General features: G+C 41.7%; 1 protein-coding gene across 3 annotated transcripts in view; it reads right to left on the reverse strand.

The window, feature by feature from the left end:
- The window catches only part of NRP1 (neuropilin 1), a 123,966-nt gene that overhangs the window by 53,977 nt on the left and 46,683 nt on the right, over positions 1–23,306 (reverse strand). For all 3 annotated transcript variants that reach the window (XM_081931596.1, XM_081931595.1, XM_081931594.1), the window contains exons 3-6: positions 18,823–19,004; positions 12,483–12,710; positions 3,339–3,494; positions 1,005–1,171 (exon numbers count right to left, since the gene is read on the reverse strand). In XM_081931596.1, the coding sequence (XP_081787722.1) occupies positions 1,005–1,171; positions 3,339–3,494; positions 12,483–12,710; positions 18,823–19,004 (733 nt within the window). The remainder of the gene's footprint in view (positions 1–1,004; positions 1,172–3,338; positions 3,495–12,482; positions 12,711–18,822; positions 19,005–23,306) is intronic.

Consider the following 23,306-nt stretch of genomic DNA (forward strand, 5'->3'; position numbering starts at 1 on the left):
TAAAGGTAAAGGGACCCATGACCATTAGGTCCAGTCGTGGCCAACTCTGGGGTTGCGGTGCTCATCTTGCTTTATTGGCTGAGGGAGCCAGCATACAGCTTCCGGGTCATGTGGCCAGCATGACTAAGCCGCTTCTGGCTAACCAGAGCAGTGCACAGAAACACCATTTACCTTCCCCCCAAAGCGGTACCTATTTATCTACTTGCACTTTGACATGCTTTCGAACTGCTAGATTGGCAGGAGCAGGGACCGAGCAACAGGAGCTCACCCCGTTGCGGGGATTCGAACCGCCAACCTTCTGATTGGCAAGTCCTAGGGTCTGTGGTTTAACCCACAGCACCACCTGCGTCCCTTTTTTACTCAGGGTAGAGCCACTGAAATTAATAGTCCTAACTTAGTCATGTTCATTAGTTTCAATGGGTCTACTCTGCAGTAAAAGTTGAATACCACTCCCTGGTTCCACACTGTATTAGTGGTCTACCTATGGGTCTAATGTTCTGATGTACAGAAATTTAATAGGCTTATCTCATTTTTACTTTAAATTTTGTGAAAGACACAGACCTTCCAAGGTGAAATTCTCACTCAACTCCTCATGGCACCAAATAGCTATTGAGTACTGTTCTTGTGAAACTACCACAGGCTGCTCAGCAGTCCATTTCACTTTAAGTGCTTGTTAAACTAATATTGACTTTTCCGACTAAACCAAAACCTTTGTTATTTGTGCCCAAAAAAATGAAGAGGGGAAAAACCATGCAGGAAGTGAAAGAATGCATCTTCTTGACCTTTCCTTTCTCTCCCTCCACCTCATACCTAGACTATTTGTAATAAACATCTAACGGGGGAGTTGAAATATTCATGCCTAGGACTCTGTGTTATGCAGGATTTTTTTTTCACTCTATACACTGGTGCATTTACCTTTAAAATGACTTTGCCTCTCCTGCTTTCTTTGAAACACCCCACAAGAGTTGCAATTTTTACAGATGTGGGTTGGTTGTCTTTCATACCTGTATCCATTCTCTGTTGGAATCTTCTCCAGGTGTCCACCCATTTTCAGGGTAATTTAATCTAGACCTTTCAGAAGACCAGTTGGTGCTATACTGGGAAGAGGCACTGATTTGGTCAGAATGTATTTCACCAGATTCCATACCAAGAGGTTCAGCACACTGGAAATCTGAAAATAACAATGCTGTCAGTAGCACATAAGGTTCACAAAATCCAAAATAGCTATGACAAGAAGCAGTGGCTGCAATCCATAGCCCAATGAAGACAATGGCAAAGTAACACTGAAATTAACATCTCAGTATGTCACCCTTTCCTGCTTTGAAGGGGATGCCCAAGTACTGTGATGTGTGACTTTATCAAATGAGGCCATAGCAGTTCTTCTACTGCTGACAATTGTGGTCAAGTTTTTGAAAGCACCCAAACACAGTGGAAGGCACAAACCAATGCAAGAACTACTCATCTTGACTCTATGTGTCTAGCCTCCTTGGTTGTGTGTTTGTAGAAATATAGGGCTATAAAGATCAGAAATAATACATGAATACAAAGCCTTGGGGGGCCTTTGCTGGAATCTCTTCATGTTCTTTATGTCAGACTTATGTCATAAATCACTCTAATATTACAAAATTTCTGAAATGTTGGCAAGTTTTGAAATAACCAAGGTATATAACCATGGTAGCCCAGCATGTGCAATTTCCATTGCAAGAAAAAAGGGGTGAGTATTCTGAGAGAGAGGATAATGGACTAAATTACTCCACCTTTCTTTCAAAAAACTCAAGGTGGTGAACACATGCTGCTCCCCATTTAATCCTCACAACAACCAAATGAGGCATATTAGTGTTAGATATGGTGATTGGCCCAAGGGCACCCAGTAAGCTTGTGGCTTAAGCATGGATTTGAACCAGACCTCCTTGTCAAAAGTCTACCATGCTGCCTCCATATTTTACTTATACAGTAAACTTCAGCTTTAAAAGCTGTTGCTCTAGTCTTCACATGCTCCCTTTACGTGGGATATAAAACAGGCCTGTCTGTATGATGAGCATTAAATTCAGACCAAAAAAATGCATTAAATGTTAACAAGAGATGTGGAATAAAATGTTTAAAAAATCAGAAAGCGGCCGTGATGTGACAGGGGTATGATTAGCCTTGTATCCCCTACAATTTTAATTCTATTTGAAGGTTTAAAAACACACCCATGACCAAAAATGAGATCTAGTCGATCAGCATTTTCCCTGAGGGAAACAATTCTGTGAAGTCAAACAGAAAAATTACAACTGGCTTTCAAGAGACATTATTAAGAGGCAAGTCAGACTTTGCTATGCTGCAGAATCTCCATTTGAAATGTTGAATTTTGTACAGATGTCGGCTATTGTTTTGATCAAAGACAATACAAGATGCTCTGTAGATGAGGTATTAAAAGCTTGGATCTGCTGGGCAAGAGTCAAGAGTTCCTGCATAGTTTACTACTACATTTGTTATTTATAATTGCATTTATATCCCACTTTTCCTCCAAGGAGCTCCATGTGGCATCAGTGGTTCTATCCTCTCTCCAGCTGATCTTTACAATAACTCTGCAAAATAGCTTAGTCTGAGAGACAGTGGCCAGCCCAAATGAGCTTCATGGCTGAGTCAAGGATTTGAACTCTGGTTTCCCAAGTCCTAGCCCAACTCACTAATCACTACATCACTCTAGCTCTGGGTGGGAATTCACCATCCCTGGATAGTCGACAGATTGTCAGATGCTGGAGCAGCTCCCCCTGTCACATCAACATTTCCTTCAATGGATTTTGACCCTCAGACCTCTGTTCTTGCCTTTGCAGAAATGAGGTGCCAAACACAGACTGCTATCCGCTTAGACGAAACATTGTGTACAGTAACTTGGTATTTTATATTGTGGCTGTATACATGCGGTAGTTTAAAGTGGATGAACGCCATCCACACAACATTGTAGTCATCCAAGTAGCACCCTGCATCTCCCAACCATTGAACCAGGATTTTCCTGATACTCAGATAACGTAATAAGGAGCAGAATTTAAAAATTGCATGCTTTCCAGCTGTGGACATACTTCTAGACTTCTTGGTCTGGATGTTATTGTTTAGATCTACTCTACATTTCTACAGGGAAGGGAGAATGTCTCCACAACGTCGTGACTTTTTAGACAAATAAATTTGAGCGGAAATGTCTTCTCCTGCCCTTGGGTGGTTGCTTGAAAAACAGATGCACAAAGGACTCTTATTTATCTAAGGCTTCTTTAAATATTTCATGCAGCACCCAGCAGGTGAGGAGACAGGACAGACAGTATTCAGCACACAGCTCTGTAGGATGGATAAACACTGACCTTCCGACACACTGTTCTGCAGGACAGTGTAGTTTGCAGAGAATCCTTCTTTTGCTATTGCGCTGTCGGTGTAGAAAACCATGGAAAGAATGCCGGTTGAAGAGCGGACACGGCCTGGTGTGTTTTGCCCACAGTATCGGCCTATGTGAGGACCAACTGAAAGTAAACAAGAGCACAACGGTGAAGTCTCCACAACAATAGAAGATGGCATTTTATGCACACCCGAAGAGAGGCCTCACAGAAAATAGGAAACGCTTGCCCCCCTCCAGATGCTGTTATTGTGCATTCATGATGATTTCTGCTCGTGATGCTTTTGGAGCAATCATATGTGATTCTGCATTCAAAACTGTTTGTGCCTGAAGACACATACCACCCAACACCGGAATGAGGCAAACTGGGACATGACCTTGATGGAGGCTGCCCCCCCATCTTACTTTGGCCTTGCCCCTGCCCCCTCTCAGCTCCCTCCCTCCCTTGTACCTTCAGCCTCCTCCTCGGACACTGCAGCCACCACTAGTGTACTTTGAGAAGACAGTACTGGGGCAGCTTCTGTAAATCTTGGATTCCCAACTTAAAATGGGACAGTTGCAAGGTATGCAAACATTTTTTTGGGTGTGTGTGTGTTATACTGATTCATTTCCCATCAGTGCATGCCCTGCAGGTTCCTGCTGAAACCCTGTAACATTTTATACCACAAATGTTTGGAAGCACCTCAAAACAACTAATAAAGCCATATCAGCCCATCACTAATGCACTGTTACTGTGTCAAGAACATGCTGCAGAATATATCCACAATGATACACCAGCTATTAACCAAAACAAATTATAGTTCCATGCTACCAACAAACCCTCGCTCCTACAGTATTTCTCATCTTATATTTATTTACGGCTATTAGCCCATAAAATATGTACAAACATAAAAGCACAGAAGCATAAAAACCAATACATCGAATGACAGAAGAGGAACACCACGATGCAAGAGTGGGACATTGAGCAGTGACAAATAACAGCTTGGGGCCCTACAGTATTTACTTATTTATAAAAAATATTAACAGACCGCAATATGTATCAGAATGGTGCACAAGAATACCTATGTAAAATAAAAGCCACATAAAAATTTGTGACCGTCAGCTGTTATGGAAATTCTCTTAATTGACTGCATAAGTTTGGGGATCTGGAAATGATTTCAGCAGGCATTTAAAGGTTAAAACAGAAGGCACCAACCCACAGTATGGGGGAAGGGACATAGCTCAGTGGTGGAGCATCTGCTTTGCATGCAGAAGGTCCCAAGTTCAATCCCCAGCATCTCCAGGTAGGACTGGGAGAGAACCCGGTCAGAAACCCTGGAGAGCTGCTTCTAATCAACATAGACATTACTGAGCTAGAGGGATCAATGGCCTGATTCAGTATAAGACAGCATTCTATACTCCAGTACAAAAATCCAGTGGAAAATGGCAACATACATTTACAGGGGAAATATTTTTATGATTGCGATTGTTAGTAACGAGGCACACAGTTACAAGCACAAAGGAACCTTTGCCAACAAAACAAAGGGGTCCAGCTGGTCCAGCCTGCACTACTAGTTCCGTGAAATAAAGCTCACCATCCGTACATGAGAAATGAGAACACAGTCAAGACTCAGTGAACAAGGCAATGGGAAGGAAAGGTGAATTGCACTGAAACAAACAGAAACTCAGGTGTACACAGGACATAAACACAGATTGAACAGAAGGGTAACCTCTTAAATTGGATGACAAGAATGCATTGAACATAACCTTGCAGTAAAGCAACATCAGAACATTATGGTTGCATGCATATGGTAAAGTAGCACCACAGCTTCAATATAAACACTAATTAGTGACACGGCAAATGAAAACGTTGCAAACTGTCATTTCCCATGTCACTAATCAGTGCTTATATATAATGATGTGATATTTTTATATGGTATGCAACCTCCTTGTTTGCTTTGGCGTGTCTACGTGACATCATGATGCCAGTTTATCACACTGGTATGTTGCATACATTCTGGTTTCAAGAGGTTGCCCTTCTGTTATTCTGCTTGTGTTTACAACAGTGAATTGCTGGCTGTGCCTCTGCAGGATATGGTATACGTGAGCATCTATGCTCATTCATTAGTATGTTCACAGGGCAAGCTGTCATGGATTGTTCAGTAAATTCAGAGAAATGCCTAAGTGATTACAATTGCCCAGTAATCAATGGCTCCCTCCTTCCCTTGCACTGTCCATTCCTATTTGTGCTTTCAACAGCTTCCAGCTTGAAGCATTTCCCCTCTGCTCATATTGTGGCCTGTGCCACCAAGAAAGTAATTCACTTTGAGTATGAAATATTTCCTTTCCATTATGGTAATATCCCTCAGAGGCATTCACCAAAGATATATGCCAGTGAAATCACCTCTGGAAGTTTAAGAACAACAAATCTTTTGCTAGTAAAAAAAAATAAAAATCTATAACCAGATTGGCTGAGCTTCCTAAGCCTAAGAGCCTCTTACCACAATTTCCATATGGCTGAGAGCCAAAAAGCACAGATTCTGTTCCTTCCCAGGCATTTGCTTCTCTGCTTGCAAGAACAAAATCAGCACTCATTGCCTCTTCTCCTGCAGTAGCTTTCCCCATAAGTCCCCAAGTCCTACCACAGCTTCTGTACAAGCTGTTCCAGTCGTGCTTTTCATAGTCCCCTCACATCCACCCTTCTCTCTCTGCCTCACCTCCTTCAGCCAAAGTGTTTCTGCTTACCCTTTTCTCTCAATTCCATGGGCTCCCTGCAAGTTTCAAATACCACTGAAAACAGTGGGTGGCCAGCATTTAAACACACCACATATTCAAAACACATGGCTTGCCCCAGAGAATACTTGTAACTGCAGTCTCCTGCTCAAAGATGTATAGTTCTCAGTACCCTTAACAAACGATTGTTCCCAGGATTCGTGTGCTTTAAATGTATGGTGCACAGACAGCATTATTCTATGCCAAGTTTCCCAACCTGGTACTCTACTGATGCAACTCCCATCATGCATGATCCTTGACCGTGCTGGCCAGACCTGATGGGAACTGCAATCCAAAATATCTGGAGGGCACCAGTTTGCATAAAGCTACTATATGTGATTCCTCTCTGTTGCATACTAATGGTAACTCTTTATCTCCAAGACAGAAACTCCTCCAGGGTATGTAGGTATGGTTACGAAACTCTCCATGCAATAAGGTGAGATCCCCATAAGAAAACTGCTAGGACATAGAAAAGGCAATAGATTTAGTGGCTGTTAATAAAAAAAAGGTAAAGGACTCCTGACAGTTAAGTCCAGTCGCAGATGACTCTGGGGTTGCGGAGTTCATCTCGCTTTACGGACCGAGGGAGCCAGCATTTGTCCACAGACAGTTTTTCCAGGTCATGTGGCCAGCATGACTAAGCCGCTTCCAGCACAACAGAACACCGAAACCAGAGCAGCGCATGGAAACCCTGTTTGCCTTCGCGCCGGAGTGGTACCTATTTATCTACTTGTACTTTTTGGCATGCTTTCGAACTGTTAGGTTGGCAGGAGCTGGGACTGAGCAACGGGAGCTCACCCTGTCGCAGGGATTTGAACCGCCGACCTTCAGATCGGCAAGCCCAAGAGGCTCAGTGGTTTAGACCTCAGCGGCACCCGCATCCCACTTACTGGCTGTTAGTGTATGTGAAGAAGCGATGAGGAAAAAGATGAATAGCAAGACAGAGCCAACAGTTTAACCATGAGTGATAAGCAGATTCAAACAGACTTAATAGTCTGTTTAAAATTTGGCAATGCCCACATGTGTGCACAGCAGTTTCTAAGCACTGAGCTATGGCACCGAGGCAGACTGCTGCTGCTGTTACACTGGTCTGTGATGGCCCAAAAATAAAAGACATGTCCAGAACTTACACCGATAGCCTCTGCACTGATGTTGCATGTTTTGTTTACTTTTTAATTAAGTTTACTAGGGCCTATGATGTTTGTCGTACGATGCCCATACGTAACAGAAAGGTTTGGAGAAGCAAGGAAGGGAGGCTGCTTTGTAATTTAGGGAGGCGTATGGCACTGTGACGCAGCTTAACATGCACCACCCCAAGGCACTGCAAGTGTCTGGCAACTTTTGACAGAGCCATGGAAGTCTCTTCATTTGTGGCTCCTGCTTCTTTAATCTCCCACGAAAAGGACTCTGGGGCTTTGTATGTTTTATCTTGAATCTGACTAGTCAGCATCTGGCCTTTTCCTCTCATTGTTTCCCCTCCTTCTGTCCAATGGGCAAACATCTGTGACTTTGCTCCTTTTCCATTAGGCCCTTTGATCACTGCAGCCATTGGCCTTAATGAGGAGGAGAAACGAAGCCACTATAATTCCATACCCTGGTACTTATTCTGAGCCACCCTCTTCACCCCCACCCCATTTCCTGCAAGGATGCTTCCTTTGAAATAGCAAACAGAAGGGAACTTGTTTCAAAGCAGATTCACACTTTTAAGATTCAGCGTGACTCATGGGTTCATACTTTCTTTAAGACACATACATGGTAATTTAAAATTTTATTTGTTTGAATACTGCCACTAGATATCATGACTGCGGGCTCGTCATCTAGCTGTGTAAATACAGCAGCCGAAAGCTTTGCAGACTATGATATAAAGGGGTATTGAATTTTCTTACACAACATGTAAGACTTTGCCTGCTGAGTTAATGCAATATTGATCTGACCTGAACTGGATAAAATAGAGGTTTTTAGTCTTCCTGTATAAATACAGAGCATTCTTAAACATCTCTCTCTCTCTCTCTCTCTCTCTCTCTCTCTCTCTCTCTCTCTCTCTCTCTCTCTCTCTCTTTTCCAATTTCAAGCTTTCAAACTGGTGAATGACAATAAATTACTTAATAATGTGCAAAAGGCGACCACACTAAATGGTTCACTGTGGAGAAAACATCTTGACCAATAATTCATGAGATTATATCACTACCTGCTTAGCTAGAATGTGTCAGTCTTTCTTGAAGGCTCCTATTAATCTTTCCTTGCCTTGTAATTTGTGAGCGAAGGGTCAAATGGATTCCAGCACAACAAATCTACTTGTAGCTGTTTAAACTGGAACTATAGAGTGTCTGGGACCCATTTGAAGCTGCTATTAGAAATTATTTTATTTCGAGATGTTTGGTCCTATTCTGGTAGCATCAGTCCTGGAGCTGTGTGTTTATGAGATTCTGAACTTTCATGTATGGAAATGTAAAGTGAAAATGTCATTTGTTCATTATTATTAATTTGATCTAAGATATTATAGTCATGTCAAGAACAATTACACTGCATAAGAACAGAGTGTTTGCAATTTTTCAACATTTTGATTGAGAGAATGTGTTAGCTAGCCACCTTTAGTGAATGTGAAAAGCAGAGTGCAATGCGATTAAAGCTCCACTGACTTAAATGGGCAATTAGACACATACTTATCAGTGGAGTTTAGACTTTCTTATGGCAGGGGTGGAGAACTCCTGTGCCCTGTAGATGTTGCTGTGTTACAACTTCCATTATCCTGACCAAGGCTATACTGACTGAAGTTGATGGGAGTTGGGAGTCCAGCATGTTCTAACTCCAAGTTGTATGGACTAATTGCACCAATGCAAGCATGCAGTTCTGCATTAGCAAAGGATGTCCATTTCCCTCCAAGAGCAAAAAAGCACCCCATATGGCAGGGAAGCCCTTATGCGAGTAAAGAGTCTTTCTCTCCATAGAATAATATAAAGAACTCCTTTATGAGCAGGGCTTTGGAGAACATCCATGCTGTTTCAAAGTTGAAGCAGCGGGAATATTTTCAGAGCAATCTTATATGTGTCCACTGCTGAGTTTAACTGAGCTTACTCCTAGCTAAGTGTGTATAGGATTGCAGGATCCCAGCACCCTACTTGACATGGCTCAGCTAGAGCCAGTGTGGCAGATGGTCAACCAGAAAAAGCTTCAGGATCCTACACATACAAGATCCTTCTCCTTGCAGGAGCAGGGAGTTGGAACACAGCAGCGAGAGAGTTATGCAGAGCCAGCAATGTAGATACATGTAGCCCAAGTGTCCTGTGTCTGCTCCGATGTTAAAATGGGGCTTCTCTTTCAGGACTTTCTCCCTGGTGGATGGCTACTCCACAAATATCCCCCCTTTCAAACTCAAGCCTCTGCTTTAGGTTCTGAGGGAGTGGCCATGTGATCCATTAAGAAGAGCCACGAAATATCATGATCCTATGATTCTATTCCCCTTTCTGTGGTGCATTTGATGGAATGTTTTCTCCTATAATTTTGTTTCTGCCATTGATATTGAAATCAGTCCCAAGGCCATCCTTAGACATTTTATTGACTGAGCTCCACTTCCCCCACAACAATCCCAAGATATTTTTCTGTCTGAGCACCCCCCAAAAAATACATGCACAGAAGCTGGTTGGATCAGCAGTTGAATCTTCAACACTGGTGATGGGATGGCATCCTCCACCACAATGGAGACAGCAGGCTAGATTAGGGGGGGGGCACAAAAGGTTGTGCGGTTACAAAGGGGAATGGGGGAAATTCAAAAAGAACAGGTGAGGGCTGCTGTTGTGCTCCAAAATCTGTCCCCTTAGGCAGTTGCTTCACTCTTCCCAATGGTTGGGTCAGCCCTGAAAGCAGAGGCTTGACTCTGCAGGGTAAGGCTGAGTCCTCCAGCAATTGTCAACATTGCCTCCTTTCTCTGTGAGATGGGCCATTTTCCAGGACCCCTGACACAGTTCTGGTGACAAAACTGGAATACAGTAGCCATGCCTTGCCCAATTGCTTTAATCTCAGCAACCATCTCCTGTTGTCAGTGCACATCACACACTTTCTCCACCAGAATCATTTTGACAGGAAGAATGTGTTCCACTTCATGTCTTTTAATACAAAATATTAAATAATGACTAATGTTACAAGCTGACATTTCATATACCTACACATGCTAAATCATGCACATTTTCAGAGCACTCCCCTTCTGGGAGAGAGATGCCAGCTAAGTAAGTAGTTATAGAAATATATGTTTTAAATGTCACAATCCTGATTTCTATAGTTTAAACAAAACACAGTTTTAATCCAAAGATACATTGGGATGATTATAATACTTGCTCATAATGATTCCAATTCATTCATTTTCTAGAACCAGAAAATTACTACTTCAGCGGCAATAACTTTGACACTAATCTCTTTGAAAATATTTCAAATAATTTGGCTGATTGGTCTTTTTCTCCACATATAATCTGAAATTGAAATTTCCACCGGAGTGCTTTTTGCTGTTTTTAAAAAAACCCTATTATTACATTTCAAGGCACAGTTATAATACTGCCTTGAACTGCCACGAGACTGTTCTAATGGACAGGTTAAATACTAGAAAGACCTTCAGTCATTATTTTGCTTCCTCCATTACTCCCCCTTCAGGAGTAATCATCCCCCATTTGTGTAGGATCATGTTGGAGACAGCAGAACCAAGTATGCTAAGCACCACCTTCTCTGTCTCATGCATGAGTTCAAGGTAGAATTTTGCAACCAGGAAGACTTCATGACTTCAGGAGCCTCCATGCTTCAGAAGTTCCCCCTCCAACTTGGGGAGGGGAATGAGAACGGCAATACATCTTAAAAGAGCAGTCACCATGTCCCTGCCACCGTCAGGGGTGACAGTGGCTTCCTCCAGTAAAAAGAGCAGCTGTGGCCAGTCAAGGCAGTGTGCTAAGTGAAACCGCTAGCTCCTGTGGCATGGTGAAGAGAGTGTGGAAGGGAGGTCCCTCTCTGACCTGGAAGCACTGCAGCCAGCATGTCAGGGGACTGCCATCGGAACAGGGAAGGGAGGCAGAGGGGCAGTTGGGATACAGGGAATTTCCGAAAATCTTGAGAAGCAGTTCCTCTTCCTGCAGTGGGGAAAGCCAGGCCTCCAGTGGGGAAGAGGGGAAAGGACCAGAGAATGCTGCTCGGAGTCTCAGCACCGCTCCTGGCCAAGTCGGCCAGGAGGGAAGCACGCCTCTTCCGTCACCCACCTTGCGCAGAGGTGTAAAACGCAAAGAAGGAAGGAAAAAGCTGGGGGTGACTAAACTCTTATGCTGGGGGAGGACCCGGAAATGACCACTCCCAGATTCTGCTAGCGATTGAGGCAGACATGAACTTGTAGTTCTGCACTGTAAATAGTTTTGCACCAAAATAAAATCTGTAAAAGACAGGTTGGAGTCCTGACTGGTTACTCACGAGCTACCACCACTACCATCTGACACAGCATGTGAATGGTGAACATGGGTTCAAGTTGCCTTGGCCAGGCTTTGCCTGACTCCATTGCTCAAATAATTTGCATGTTGCCTCAGCTGGCTGCCTCATTCTGGGCAATACTTAGAACAACTCTAAGACCCGTAGTGGGTGCCTCACGATTTTCAGTTTCTGCTGTCACTTTTTCTGCACAGGGATTTTATTTGAAGTTAGGGAATGGGACAACCAAAATATTTTTCTCTTCTGCTGTTCATTGCCACATGAGCACAAAAAGTTTGAAGAAGTTATCAAGGGCAGTTTGCTTGCACATCACTGCATGTACGACTCCCTTGGCTTAGGGACTTCCTAAGAGGAAGTGCTCAACCTAAGAAAACCATAACGTTAAACTCCACTGAACTTGTAATAGCTGCAGCAAACCACAGGATAATGCCATAAAAACCCTTACATCCTCTCTCCATTAGTGCTAACAACATACAAACTAATTCTCTAGAGCTTGCATCAGCAAGAGATTACCGTAAACGAACCAACTGCAGCTTTGCTGAAATCAAAGGGAGATGTGTGTGTGTGTGTGTGTATACACAGGGCTGTCACTGGAAATGGTGGCTCTGTGTTAATTCATTTCCCCCTCCATAATGTGTAGTTCAATGGACCTCCTGTTCTAATGTCATCATGCTGTGCGTTTTTTCAGTTCCGTGTCACTGATTACTGCTGGTGCGAACAGGGAAATGTTCAATATAATGACATCAAGATACAAGGTATGTCATATGATGGAGGGTGTGGGAACTCTATATGGGATAGCTGTTTTGGGTGGCAAGGTATGTGATAGATGTTAGAAGTCAACATGCCTTCTATAGCATGCTATGGGATTACAACCCTGCGGCAGGCAGCTCATTTTAGATATGTATCTTACCTTCAGGGAATCCATCCCAGATTTCTAAGCGGTCATAGCGGCAGAACACTCCTGCTGGAGGATTCGAATCTGGTTCCAGTTCAAAGCTTTCAAATTCCAATATAATCTCTGACATCTTTGGTGCAAATACAATATAAGTGCATTCAAGGCTATTGGGATATTTCTCAGGGAATCCTGGTGATTTGATCACCCCACTCATAGATGTGAAGTTTCTGGAGCATTCTGGTCCTGCAGAACAAAAGAAACAAATATAAACACAATATGCTGACTTTGTGCTATTCTGGTTCACTAGAAAACAAATTAGACCATTTTATCTTTCTAAACAGCAGAGTGGCTTTTTGGTGAAACACCTCACTTTAATCACCATATTAATCATCCAGCTAACTTGTTCCTGTTATTGATAATTGGTATTAAAATGTAATTCACATTTATTGCATGAACTCCAATTTTCAATTTGTAGCAGGGTGATAATGGGAAAAAAGAAAAAGAAAACTTGTGCCAGCTCCAAAGAAAGGGGTGTATGTGTGAAAATTATGACAAAGTCATGTGGGAACAATGACAGTGTAAGCTGCAGAAATCTCGACAGCCCTAGGGAAATAATTATAGCCCCTTCAAGCTTAAATCTTAAGGCTGACAGCCTTTTATTGGTAAAATAGAAAATTTTGCAAGAGGAGGGGAGTGGATTCGGTAGATGGAGCAGAGGTTTCAGATTCCTAGAGCAGTGACTCAGTAACTCTGCCAGATGTGACCTATGCCTCCTTGACAAACTAGATGTGAAAGGTAATTCGTACTCGTACCAAGGGTGACTTGACTCATTCTGAGCGGTGTTGACACAGGTGCACCAGTAAAGTGTTGCTGTTAGTGAACGCATGATAAACTCTGTGATTACGGGTCGTGCTGCTGGAATCCAACTAATATCAATGTTGACATCCTAACCTTACCCATAACATCAGCCGTGGTGTTAGCCTTTAGTGTGCTCCACAAAATACCCTCATACAGCAACACTGGGTACTGCCCACATAGCTCATCCTGCTGCTTTTATACCAGAGAATTCTCAGTCTCACAAAACTTTATCCTACTCCCAACTCTTTCACATTAGCTTGATTTAAATTCCATTTTAGAAAATCACTTCTCAGAAAGTATAAACGGCGTTTCTGTGTGCTCTGGCTTCTGCCACGGTGTTCCGTGGCGGCAGAAGCAGCTTAGTTCTGCTGGCCACATGACCCAGAAAGCTGTCGGCAAACAAACGCCGGCTCCCTCAGCCTGAAGCGAAATGATCGCCACAACCCCATAGCCGCCTTTGACTGGACTTAACTGCCCAGGGGTCATTTACCTTTTTACTTATGTACCTTATCTTCACCTTGATGCCGTAAAGTGAAAATAAAAAGAGTATCCAGTGAGAATGAGGCAAAACGTTTATGTGCTCCTCAGGACCCGCACGAGAACATAAGAACACAGGAAGCTGGCTTAGGCAGAGTATGACCATGGGTCCATCTAACTCAGATTGGCAGTGGCTCTCTGGAATTTCAGACAAGGTTCTCTCCCAATTCTACCTGGGGATTGAACTTCTACAGGCAAGACAGATGCTCTGGAGTTGAGCCATGGCTCTTCTCTTGGCTTCTCAGCTCTACCACCTGACATTCCTTTGCCTGGAGACGCTAGGAATTGGAGATGTCAGCACCAACACTGTTAACTTCTGTACACAAAGCATGTGCTGGAACTATGACATCATCCATCCTTTCAATATTAGGTCAGGTCTGTGGAGCCTACAATTGAGGCCGGAACCAGTGGGCCTCTTAAAGAGATGTATACGTACACTGAAATCTTAACAAATTTGTGTTAATAAATCTCCAGTATAGGTCCACATAAGGAGATTGTATCCTCTTTGGAAATGATGACAGGAAGCACAGAGAATATTTAGAAAATATCCAGCCTTCCAATACATGCAGTTTCCCAAGAGAAGACTAGTCTGTTAGATGCATATGTATATAAATAATGGCACACCATAGGAAATGGATTCCTTCTGAAATGATATAAACCACGCTACCTCTTGCTGCTTTGGCTACCATCCAGGCAGAGCGGACGTTCAGGAGCCAATTGAGAAGAAAGTGATCTCAGTTCTGAAACAGCACCTGAAGTGCATGGTATGACAAATCCAGGTCCTAGCAAAGTGATGCGTTCTAGCAAAAATGAATCATTGCAGGCTCTCTGGTCAAATTCTAATTTGGGAGGTCATACTACAAATGAACTGAATTATAGGTAAAGGCCTAATCTAGCCCTTCCCCTAAATGAGAGATTGGGGACATACAGCGCTTTTGTAAAAGCAGCTCTCCAAATATGAGAGGGTCGTTGATGGATAAGGATAGTTGTTAGTACTAGAGATGTCCTATGTATAGAGTGGTGAATTGAAGAAGAGCAGGGAAGGATGTAGCGAGGAAGTAATTGTGTCGTAAGTATTCATCTTTTCTAGCTAGTGTAAAAACTCAGGCTACCTCCGTAAAACAGGACTGAACCAAAATAGGAAGTATGTGTGATACCTTTCATAAGTGAAATGCAACAGCCTTTTTGATTTTTTTCTTTTATTTTCTGGAGGATAGGAAGAGATGATGTTGAGGCAGGAAGGGATGGAAAGCAGGATGGTCTATGGCATAAAGTCAGACCTGAGCTCCTCCCTGCCTCTCCTGCACTATGCAGCTGCCACCTCCATGGATAATTAAACTAAAGGCAAAACTATCTCACACACCTAAACTGCCTCTCACTGCCCGTGGTATGGGGAGCCAACAGAGCTGGGCTGATTACACACAGAACAACTTCATAGCCAAAATCTGGGTGGTGCTGCAGACCAGGAAGGATCAGGCAAATAGTTTCCACTGCCAGTGTAATAGAGAACAGAGAATAAGGTACTTCTGCTGCTAGAATTCTCTGTTCAAGCCACCTGGTGTCTGGACAGGCAGTGACGGTCAAGCCTGACTTTATAACATACCCAATACAATAATTTAATAGATGAACACTAGATGAGAGATTTTGCATTCAGTAAATTTATTAATTCACCATTAATTTGGATGCATTAAAATGTTTAGATGAAAAGTAAACGTGAACTCTGTGTTTCACGGTAACTGTAACTCTTAGACCACAAATACATGTGCAATCTTTTCCATCTCTGTACATGACAATATCGTTTCCACTTTGATATATTGTGGCATAAACTTGAGTTAGAATTACTTTGGGACCCATAACTTTGAATATTCTGACTTTTGTGTGTGCAAATTCTCATTTATAATGTTGCCTTAATGTAACTAATGCCTTTCAGAAGGAGATTTAAAGGATCATACGAGGAAATAAATGCATGAAACTGCTGAGTTGTCACTGAAATGTCAAGGGGAAAGGGCCCCATTGAAAATGCTCACTTTTGCAAATGGCTTGTGTAGAGGCTCTTTCGGTAGTTTTCCCAGTGCATACCAACCTTAAAAGTCCATTGCTTAATTGGCAAGGCACTGGAATTGCGGTCTCTAAGAATCTAAATGCTTTTGTTGTGGAAGGAAAACCTTTGTTCCTATAAAAGTTAAGACCCTCAGGGTTTACTTTATTCATTAATTATCTAGTTTTGGTTAGAGGACTCTCTCAGCTTCTGAATGTGTCATTAGTCTGCTTCCAAGTACAGCCAAAGCCTGTGCCAAAAAATGATCTCACTGCTACTCAATGGCCAGTCAATAAAGATTTGACCAAAGAGCAGGGAGACTAGGGACCATTTGCCAGTCCTTCTAATAGTGGAAAACCTTCCTGCTACCCTCAGGGTTGCATTCTAGTAGTACAGCATTCACTCACAGCATGCTAGGTTAAGGTAGGTAGCTGTGTTGGTCTGACGCAGTTGAAATAAATAAAAAATTGTCCAGTAGCACCTTAGAGACCAACTAAGTTTGTTCTTTGGGAAAGATTGAGGGTGAAAGGAGAAGGGGACAACAGAGGACGAGATGGTTGGACAGTGTTCTTGAAGTTACCAACTTGAGTTTGACCAAACTGCGGGAGGCTGTGGAAGACAGGAGTGCCTGGCATGCTCTGATCCATGGGGTCACGAAGAGTTGGACACAACTAAACAACTAAACAACAACAAAGTTTGTTCTGGGTATAAGCTTTCATGTGCATGCACACTTCTTCAGATACACTGAAACAGAAGTTACCAGGCTGAAAACTATGGCGAGACCTGGTCTGAATAGACATATTGGATTCTTGTCTCATTACATATGCTAAAGCTATTTTTGTTCATCTGCATACTATCCCTTGCTTTTTCCTGTAGGACTAATTGCAGTCGTTAACAGACGTCAACAGGTTTCCCATACCTTTGAGTCAATCACCCATCTCCTACTACCCTTCTGAGAAAAACCCCACCCCACCCTCCCACTATATATTAGGTGACTTCTGTTTCAGTGTATCTGAAGAAGTGTGCATGCACACGAAAGCTTATACCCAGAGCATGCTAGGTGTGAGGCTTGAAAACCTATGTTAAGTACCACCCACCACCCACTTCTTTAGCAGAAATGCTCTGATGATGTTCTTCATTATCTGCTCCCTTTGTTTTCTGTGGGAATCCTGAGTGGACAGAATAACTTATCAACTGCAAAGCTTACCACATTAATAAAAACTGAAATGTTTTATTGTATTTATTATTTCATTTATGTTCCACCTTTCCTCCAAAGCGCTTAAGGTGGCATACATGGTTGTCCCTCTCCCTGCTTTATTCTCACAACCATCCTAGGATATAGGTTATAAATCACATAGCAAACAGTCACTATTATAAAAAAGGAGTCAACAAATTCTAATTAAAGTGTGTGTGTTTGCTTTAAAAATATCAACAGCATTGCTGTTGGACTCCATAGTTTTGTTATTAGGAATAGTGGATGAGGGGACACCAAATAAATTTAAGAAAATAGTGAGCATTGCAAATTACTGTGAGAATATTGCTGGATGCTATCAGTATTACAGTACTATGAGTAGTACAGTAGCACAGAATCCTAATAGTAGGAAGGATGTGAAAATGCAAAACTAATTAACTAAATAAACCAGTGGATTATTTTTATAAATTTATTCAATAATGGAACAAAAGAGCTAATTGCCAGTATACTGGAAAGAGAGGTCTTGGAACTAAATTTAACAAATCCAATAATAGCAGAATGGATTTTAATTACACATTTAATTAAACATTCAAACATATGATGTAATTTAAATTAAGATGCATCATTATATTTTTTTCCTCAGCCAACACTTCCCCTTAGGTACATGAACTTTATCTCTTTATTTAATGAAAATGTAAGAATGTCGCCACACAGCTCCCATTGGAGGATTTACAGTGCCACAGCACAAACCTGGATTTGAATGAAGTCAGGGCTGGGTTGAAGAGCAAAACTGAAGGCAGGTTGCACAACAGCAGTGAGTATGGCATGGGAGTAAGAAAGGGAAGACACTGAGAGGGGAAAAGTTATGGTTTCAAACAACACCAGAAGTTTGAATAAAGCAGGGATGGAGGGAAATGAGAGGAAATTGTCATTTTTAAAGAACAGCAGAGGTCTGAGAAAAGTGCCTTGAAGTTTAATGTGAACAAGCAGTTTGCTGGTGCACAAGTTCAATCCTGGCACAATGTTCTTGGCTTGTTTGGATGAAGCCTGGATTTAGATCAAACAGCAAACCAAAGCTTATGATTTCTTACTCCTGGAGCAGTATGGTCAACAAAGCTGCTCGGTGTTAAACCACAGTCCACATCAATTATGGTTTAATATAACATGTGAACAAAGACATAGGGATTTAAGCATGTCCTGCCATAAGCAGCAAAAGGATTATTTCTGTTAGGGATTAGGGAACAGAGCATGTGTGGGCAACCTGTGGTCCTCCAGAGGTCTTCAGACTTTAACACCCATCAGAAAAGGCAACATGGTCAACGGTCAGTGGTGATGTGAGTTATAGTGCAACAGTATCTGGAGGGTCACCGGTTCCCCACCCCTCCAATAAAGGAAGTTTATAACCAGCATGACTTTCTTGTATGATTTCCATAAAAACACTACTGAAAACAGAATTCTAGAAGATATGAATGTTAAATATGTTTTCATCAAGATAGGCTAAGAGATAGCAACTTAACTACAGTTACTCTCTGAGCTCCATGGGTGAGTAGACATTTGAACCCAGGATTCCCATTAATACAACACTCTTGCCACTGATCCGTTACAAATTGCTATTTTAATTACCCCCATCCCGAATACTAGGCCTTTTCAGTTTGAATAATCCCTACTGTTAATATTTTAGGCTTGAAATAATTAGCGTGACAAAACAACCTTAAACTATTTTTGCTCACCTTTTTTAAAAATTTCATAGCGAATGGAAAAGCCTGCTCCATGAGTTTCATAATCAGAGACAAACTTGATTAAGAGGTATGGTCCTGTAGATATCACAGGAGGAGGGGCGATCTTGCCGCAAAACTTTCCCCATACTCGGCCATTTGCGTTGTCTCCATCAATCACTTCAACATAATCGTACCTGGTAGATAAATTGAAGAAAGAAACTTTTAACTTCCAGGAAAGAAAAGAGAGCTAATTAATTTAGGAACCATAGCCATGCAGCATACATAATGAAGAAAAATGCTAGCCTGTTTGGAAGCTGCGTTATTCTGAGAGATGTAAGCAAAATGCAATAATTAAAATGGACTACATCATGTCTGTAGACATCATCTGGCAACATGGAACTATTAGGAAGAATGGTGCCCATTATGCTTACAGACAATGTCAGCTAAAGTAACCAATTAACAAGAAAAAGGAAATCTCATGAGCACAATTCTGTATTATTAAATTGCATCCTTTGTCTATAGCGGCATTGTTATCAATACATAATACACAGCGTTCTTTTCAAATGGCGAAGTTCTCGCCTGAATTCTAAAATGCCTTTTCAGCTTTAATTTCTGCATAATACTTTAATTTCTGTATGTAGCTCTCTAAACATAGGTCCAGAGAATAATTTATGAAGCTCTAAATATTTAACGCTCTTTACTACTCCACTGTATATCTTAGCACATATCCTTTTTGCATCACATCACTTGAAATATCTGTATAACATTAGATCTGTTGCACACACAAAAAAGAACCCGGCTTTAAGTTTTATTTTGAAATGTCTAATCTAAGTGACTGGATTGATTATATTCATACAGAACACAATAATGATAATTTATATCCTACTGTTTCATCTGCATGGGCATGTTAAAATACACTTCTGTATAATAAACTCTAAATGAAAGGATAAGAGATGAATATTGCATTGATTGAAAATGCGTATCTGCCTTATACAAACTCAGCCATTACTCTATCTAGCTTAAAGTGGTTCACTCTGACTCCCGGCAGGTCTTCAGTGCCGTAGAGCAGGACTTCACCACCAGAGAACCTTTCAACCACAGATACTGAGGACTGAACCCAAAACCTTTTCAATGCAAGACACAGATTCTACTAAGGAGTTATGCCCCCTCCCTTATTGATATTGGAAGTTTACCTAAGTATAAGGGTGAAATCAGCAGCTAAAAAATTTATGGGTCAATGGCCAGGACCAAAAGAATCACATAACTGGTTCTGCACACCAAGGAAGGCTATGGACTTGTTATTTCCCAAATTTCCCAATGTGCTATTGCAGTAATCCTCAAAATAACTTCATCTCATTTTAAATGCTTTAGAATGCTTTCTATTGTTGTTGTTGTTGTTGTTGTTGTTGTTGTTGTTGTTGTTGTTGTTATTGTTATTATTATTATTAATGCATTTTCTGTCCTGAGTTCCTTCAGGAGGAAGGGCAGGAGTTGATCACTGTGGTCTGAGGGCAAGTTCCAAAGATCATAGAAGCTCAATCCACAGCAACTTGGGGCAGGGCTTTTGGTGTGACTGCCCCTGTTCTGTGGAATAGAATTCCTGTCGAGATACAATTGATGCCTGCTATGTGCACTTTCTGGAAACAAGTGAAGGCATTTTTTGTGCCAACAGGCTTTCCCAGGGGGATAAATGTGTCTTTACCATTAGTGCCCACTTGTTAGCGCTTTAGTCTTGTTTTAAGTGTATTTGTTGTTTTTGTGTTCACACTGGCAATGTTCATGTCATAACAGCAAGAGAAGAGCCTGTTGGATCAGACCAATGACCCATCCAGTCCAGCATCACATTCTCACAATGGCCAGCCAGATGCCTGTAGGAAACCTACAAGCAAGGCCCTGAGTAGTTTACATCCAGATCATGCTTACTTTCAGAAGGGGGATAGTTGAATTTCCAAGTAACTCTTCCACAGCTGGTTCTGGGAACTACAATTCTCAAACCCACACGAAGAAATCTTGTATTTTTGGAACTGAGGAAAGACTGCCTGCCACTGGTTTATACTTCATTAAATAATTATAGCTCTACCAACAATTAGCTGGACAGATGTCGTGTAATTTTCCTCTTCCTGTTCATGTCCCCCTTCCTGGCCATTGTTTCTGCTCCCTCATTACTACAGATCTCCTGTTTTGCTTTTGTACAAAGAAACCCATACATCGTAATGACCACCATAATTTTTGTTCTTGCTAACTACTGTGGAAGGGGAGTGGATTGCTTCTGGCCATGTACAACAAGAGACAGTTTACAACCACAACTCAAAGACTCCAACTTTTCTTGTACTACATCAACATTATTAGTATTAGGATGTGTAATTATTTAGGTGTACAGATCCAATGACGTAAATTCGAACTTTTTTTTTAACCCTGCAAGACAACACTACAGCCTACACTGCATCTACAAATATAATTCGTTTTTAAAAACTAATCTCAAATATCAAGGCAAAACAGGGAAAAGATGGGCACTCCTAGGCTGATCCTAGGAGTGAAGGATTGGAACCAGGCTGTCAGAAGGATGCCGGAAAGTCATGAGCCCCTTTCTAATACCTAGAAATGGACCAGTATGGCAAATCTTTTATTTCTTTCTGCTCCATTATGTCGGCTTTTAAAACCCATCCACTAGCTTCCCTCCCACCCCACAATCTCATTTTCTTTTCATTATCCCACTATAACTGACATTAATCTGTTGCATTAATTTGTTCTGGCCATTTTGTCCCATTTGCTATGCACACTGAAATGGCCCAAATTATATCAATGTATGTATGGAGGATTTTTGTTGTTGTTGTAATGGCAGTAATGTAAACTATATCTGACAATTCTGAAGTGAGCTGAGGGGGGGGGGGGGAAATGTCTTTACAATGACCAGTGCCACCTTTAACAATGCAGTTCTAAACTGTCTGTGGCCCATTACTTATGTTTACATGAGATCTCAAGAGACAACTGCAAAGATGATATCACTAGTTAAAGTGGACAGCTAAAGGCTCTCTAAATTAAAAATGGCATTACCTCACTGGCTAAAACTGTATGCCAGCTTTGGTATATATCAAACAGAAAATAAGACTGACCCTGATGGTACTGTAAACATTAACATATGTGAAATATTGTTCTAACAGTATTTCCTCTTATACGTCGGATGCTCTAGTAGCCATTGATCAGCATATTAGCTTCACTGTCCTTTTTCAAAGGCAAGGAAACAAAAAGAGGAAATGTTCACTCTGAGACAGTTTTGCAGATGTTTCATGTGGTTACGATGGCTCAAAAAGAGATCAGAAAGACGGATTTACAATTGCCCTGCCTTGAAAAAAAGAAGAAGAGAATCAAGGTTTTCCTACACATGTGTATCTAAGAATATAGCACAACTGTTTGCTGCAGTCTTTCAGATCAGAGCAACAGTATTTCTCGTAGGTCAGAGTGATACTTGTGGGTTCTTGCACCTCCTGGGATTGCTCATGAGCGCTTATTGTTTACATAGATAGTCCTTTCCCCAATTTGTGAAATATTTATTGAAAAGTTAACTGAAAGAAAGAAGGCACACAAAGCTGCCAGCTGCTTTCTAAATTTAGCTGATCAGCTGCTTGATACACAGCCCAGCTGAAGCTGAAACACTAGGATTTAAGCTGTTTAAAATGAACCAGTTAAAAACCTGATATTCTGAGAATATGGGTTGTGAGGATCAATACAGAACATAGTGTAGGACAAAGTGGTTCATGGGATGGATCAAGCACATACCTGACTCCTGCAGCTCAGCTCACATTCATGACACTATTGCTCATTACTTTTTCCAAAAGCTTTGCTGCAAGGTCATAGGTGTAGGCTGAACTGTGCATGTGCTTGAGCCAATTCTAAGAATGTAAGAAGGGCCCTTATAAAAATGCAAGAAGATCTACGTAGTCAAGTATCCTGTTTTCACAGTGATCAAGTGGATGGGAAGCCATTTCAAGCATGTGTGCCACATTCAGATTTGGGAAAGGAGTGCAGTTATGTGACGGACTGCACACTTTGAATTCAGAAGGTCCCAGCCTCAGTTTCCAGTATCTCCAGCTCAAAAGGAATCACAGGTATCACTGGTAGGCGACGAGAAAGGCTCTCTGCCTAAAAGCCAGGAGAGATGCCACCAATCAGAATAGAATATACTGGCCTAGGTGGAGAAATGATTTGACTTTGGTGTGAGGCAGAATCTAGGTTTCAATGGATCCACCAATCCCCATTATTAAGTAATCAATTTGGTATTGTGGTTTGGCCCTCAGTTTCACTTATCTCCACAGTAATAAATTACCGTAGCTAACATCTAAGTACTTTGTCTAACTAGGGTCTGCAAGACTCTCTAGTCTGTGAAGATGCATTTGGAGATTTTAAGCAGTTCCATTCAAATAAATGGGACTGAACTGCCTTGCATCTAGTTCAATATGTAAGGACCTGGTAACAACTTGGTAGCAGGGTTATCCACT

This window comes from Podarcis melisellensis (genome assembly GCF_964234715.1).
Source record: "Podarcis melisellensis genome assembly, chromosome: 12".
In the NCBI taxonomy this organism is placed as follows: Eukaryota; Metazoa; Chordata; class Lepidosauria; order Squamata; family Lacertidae; genus Podarcis; species Podarcis melisellensis.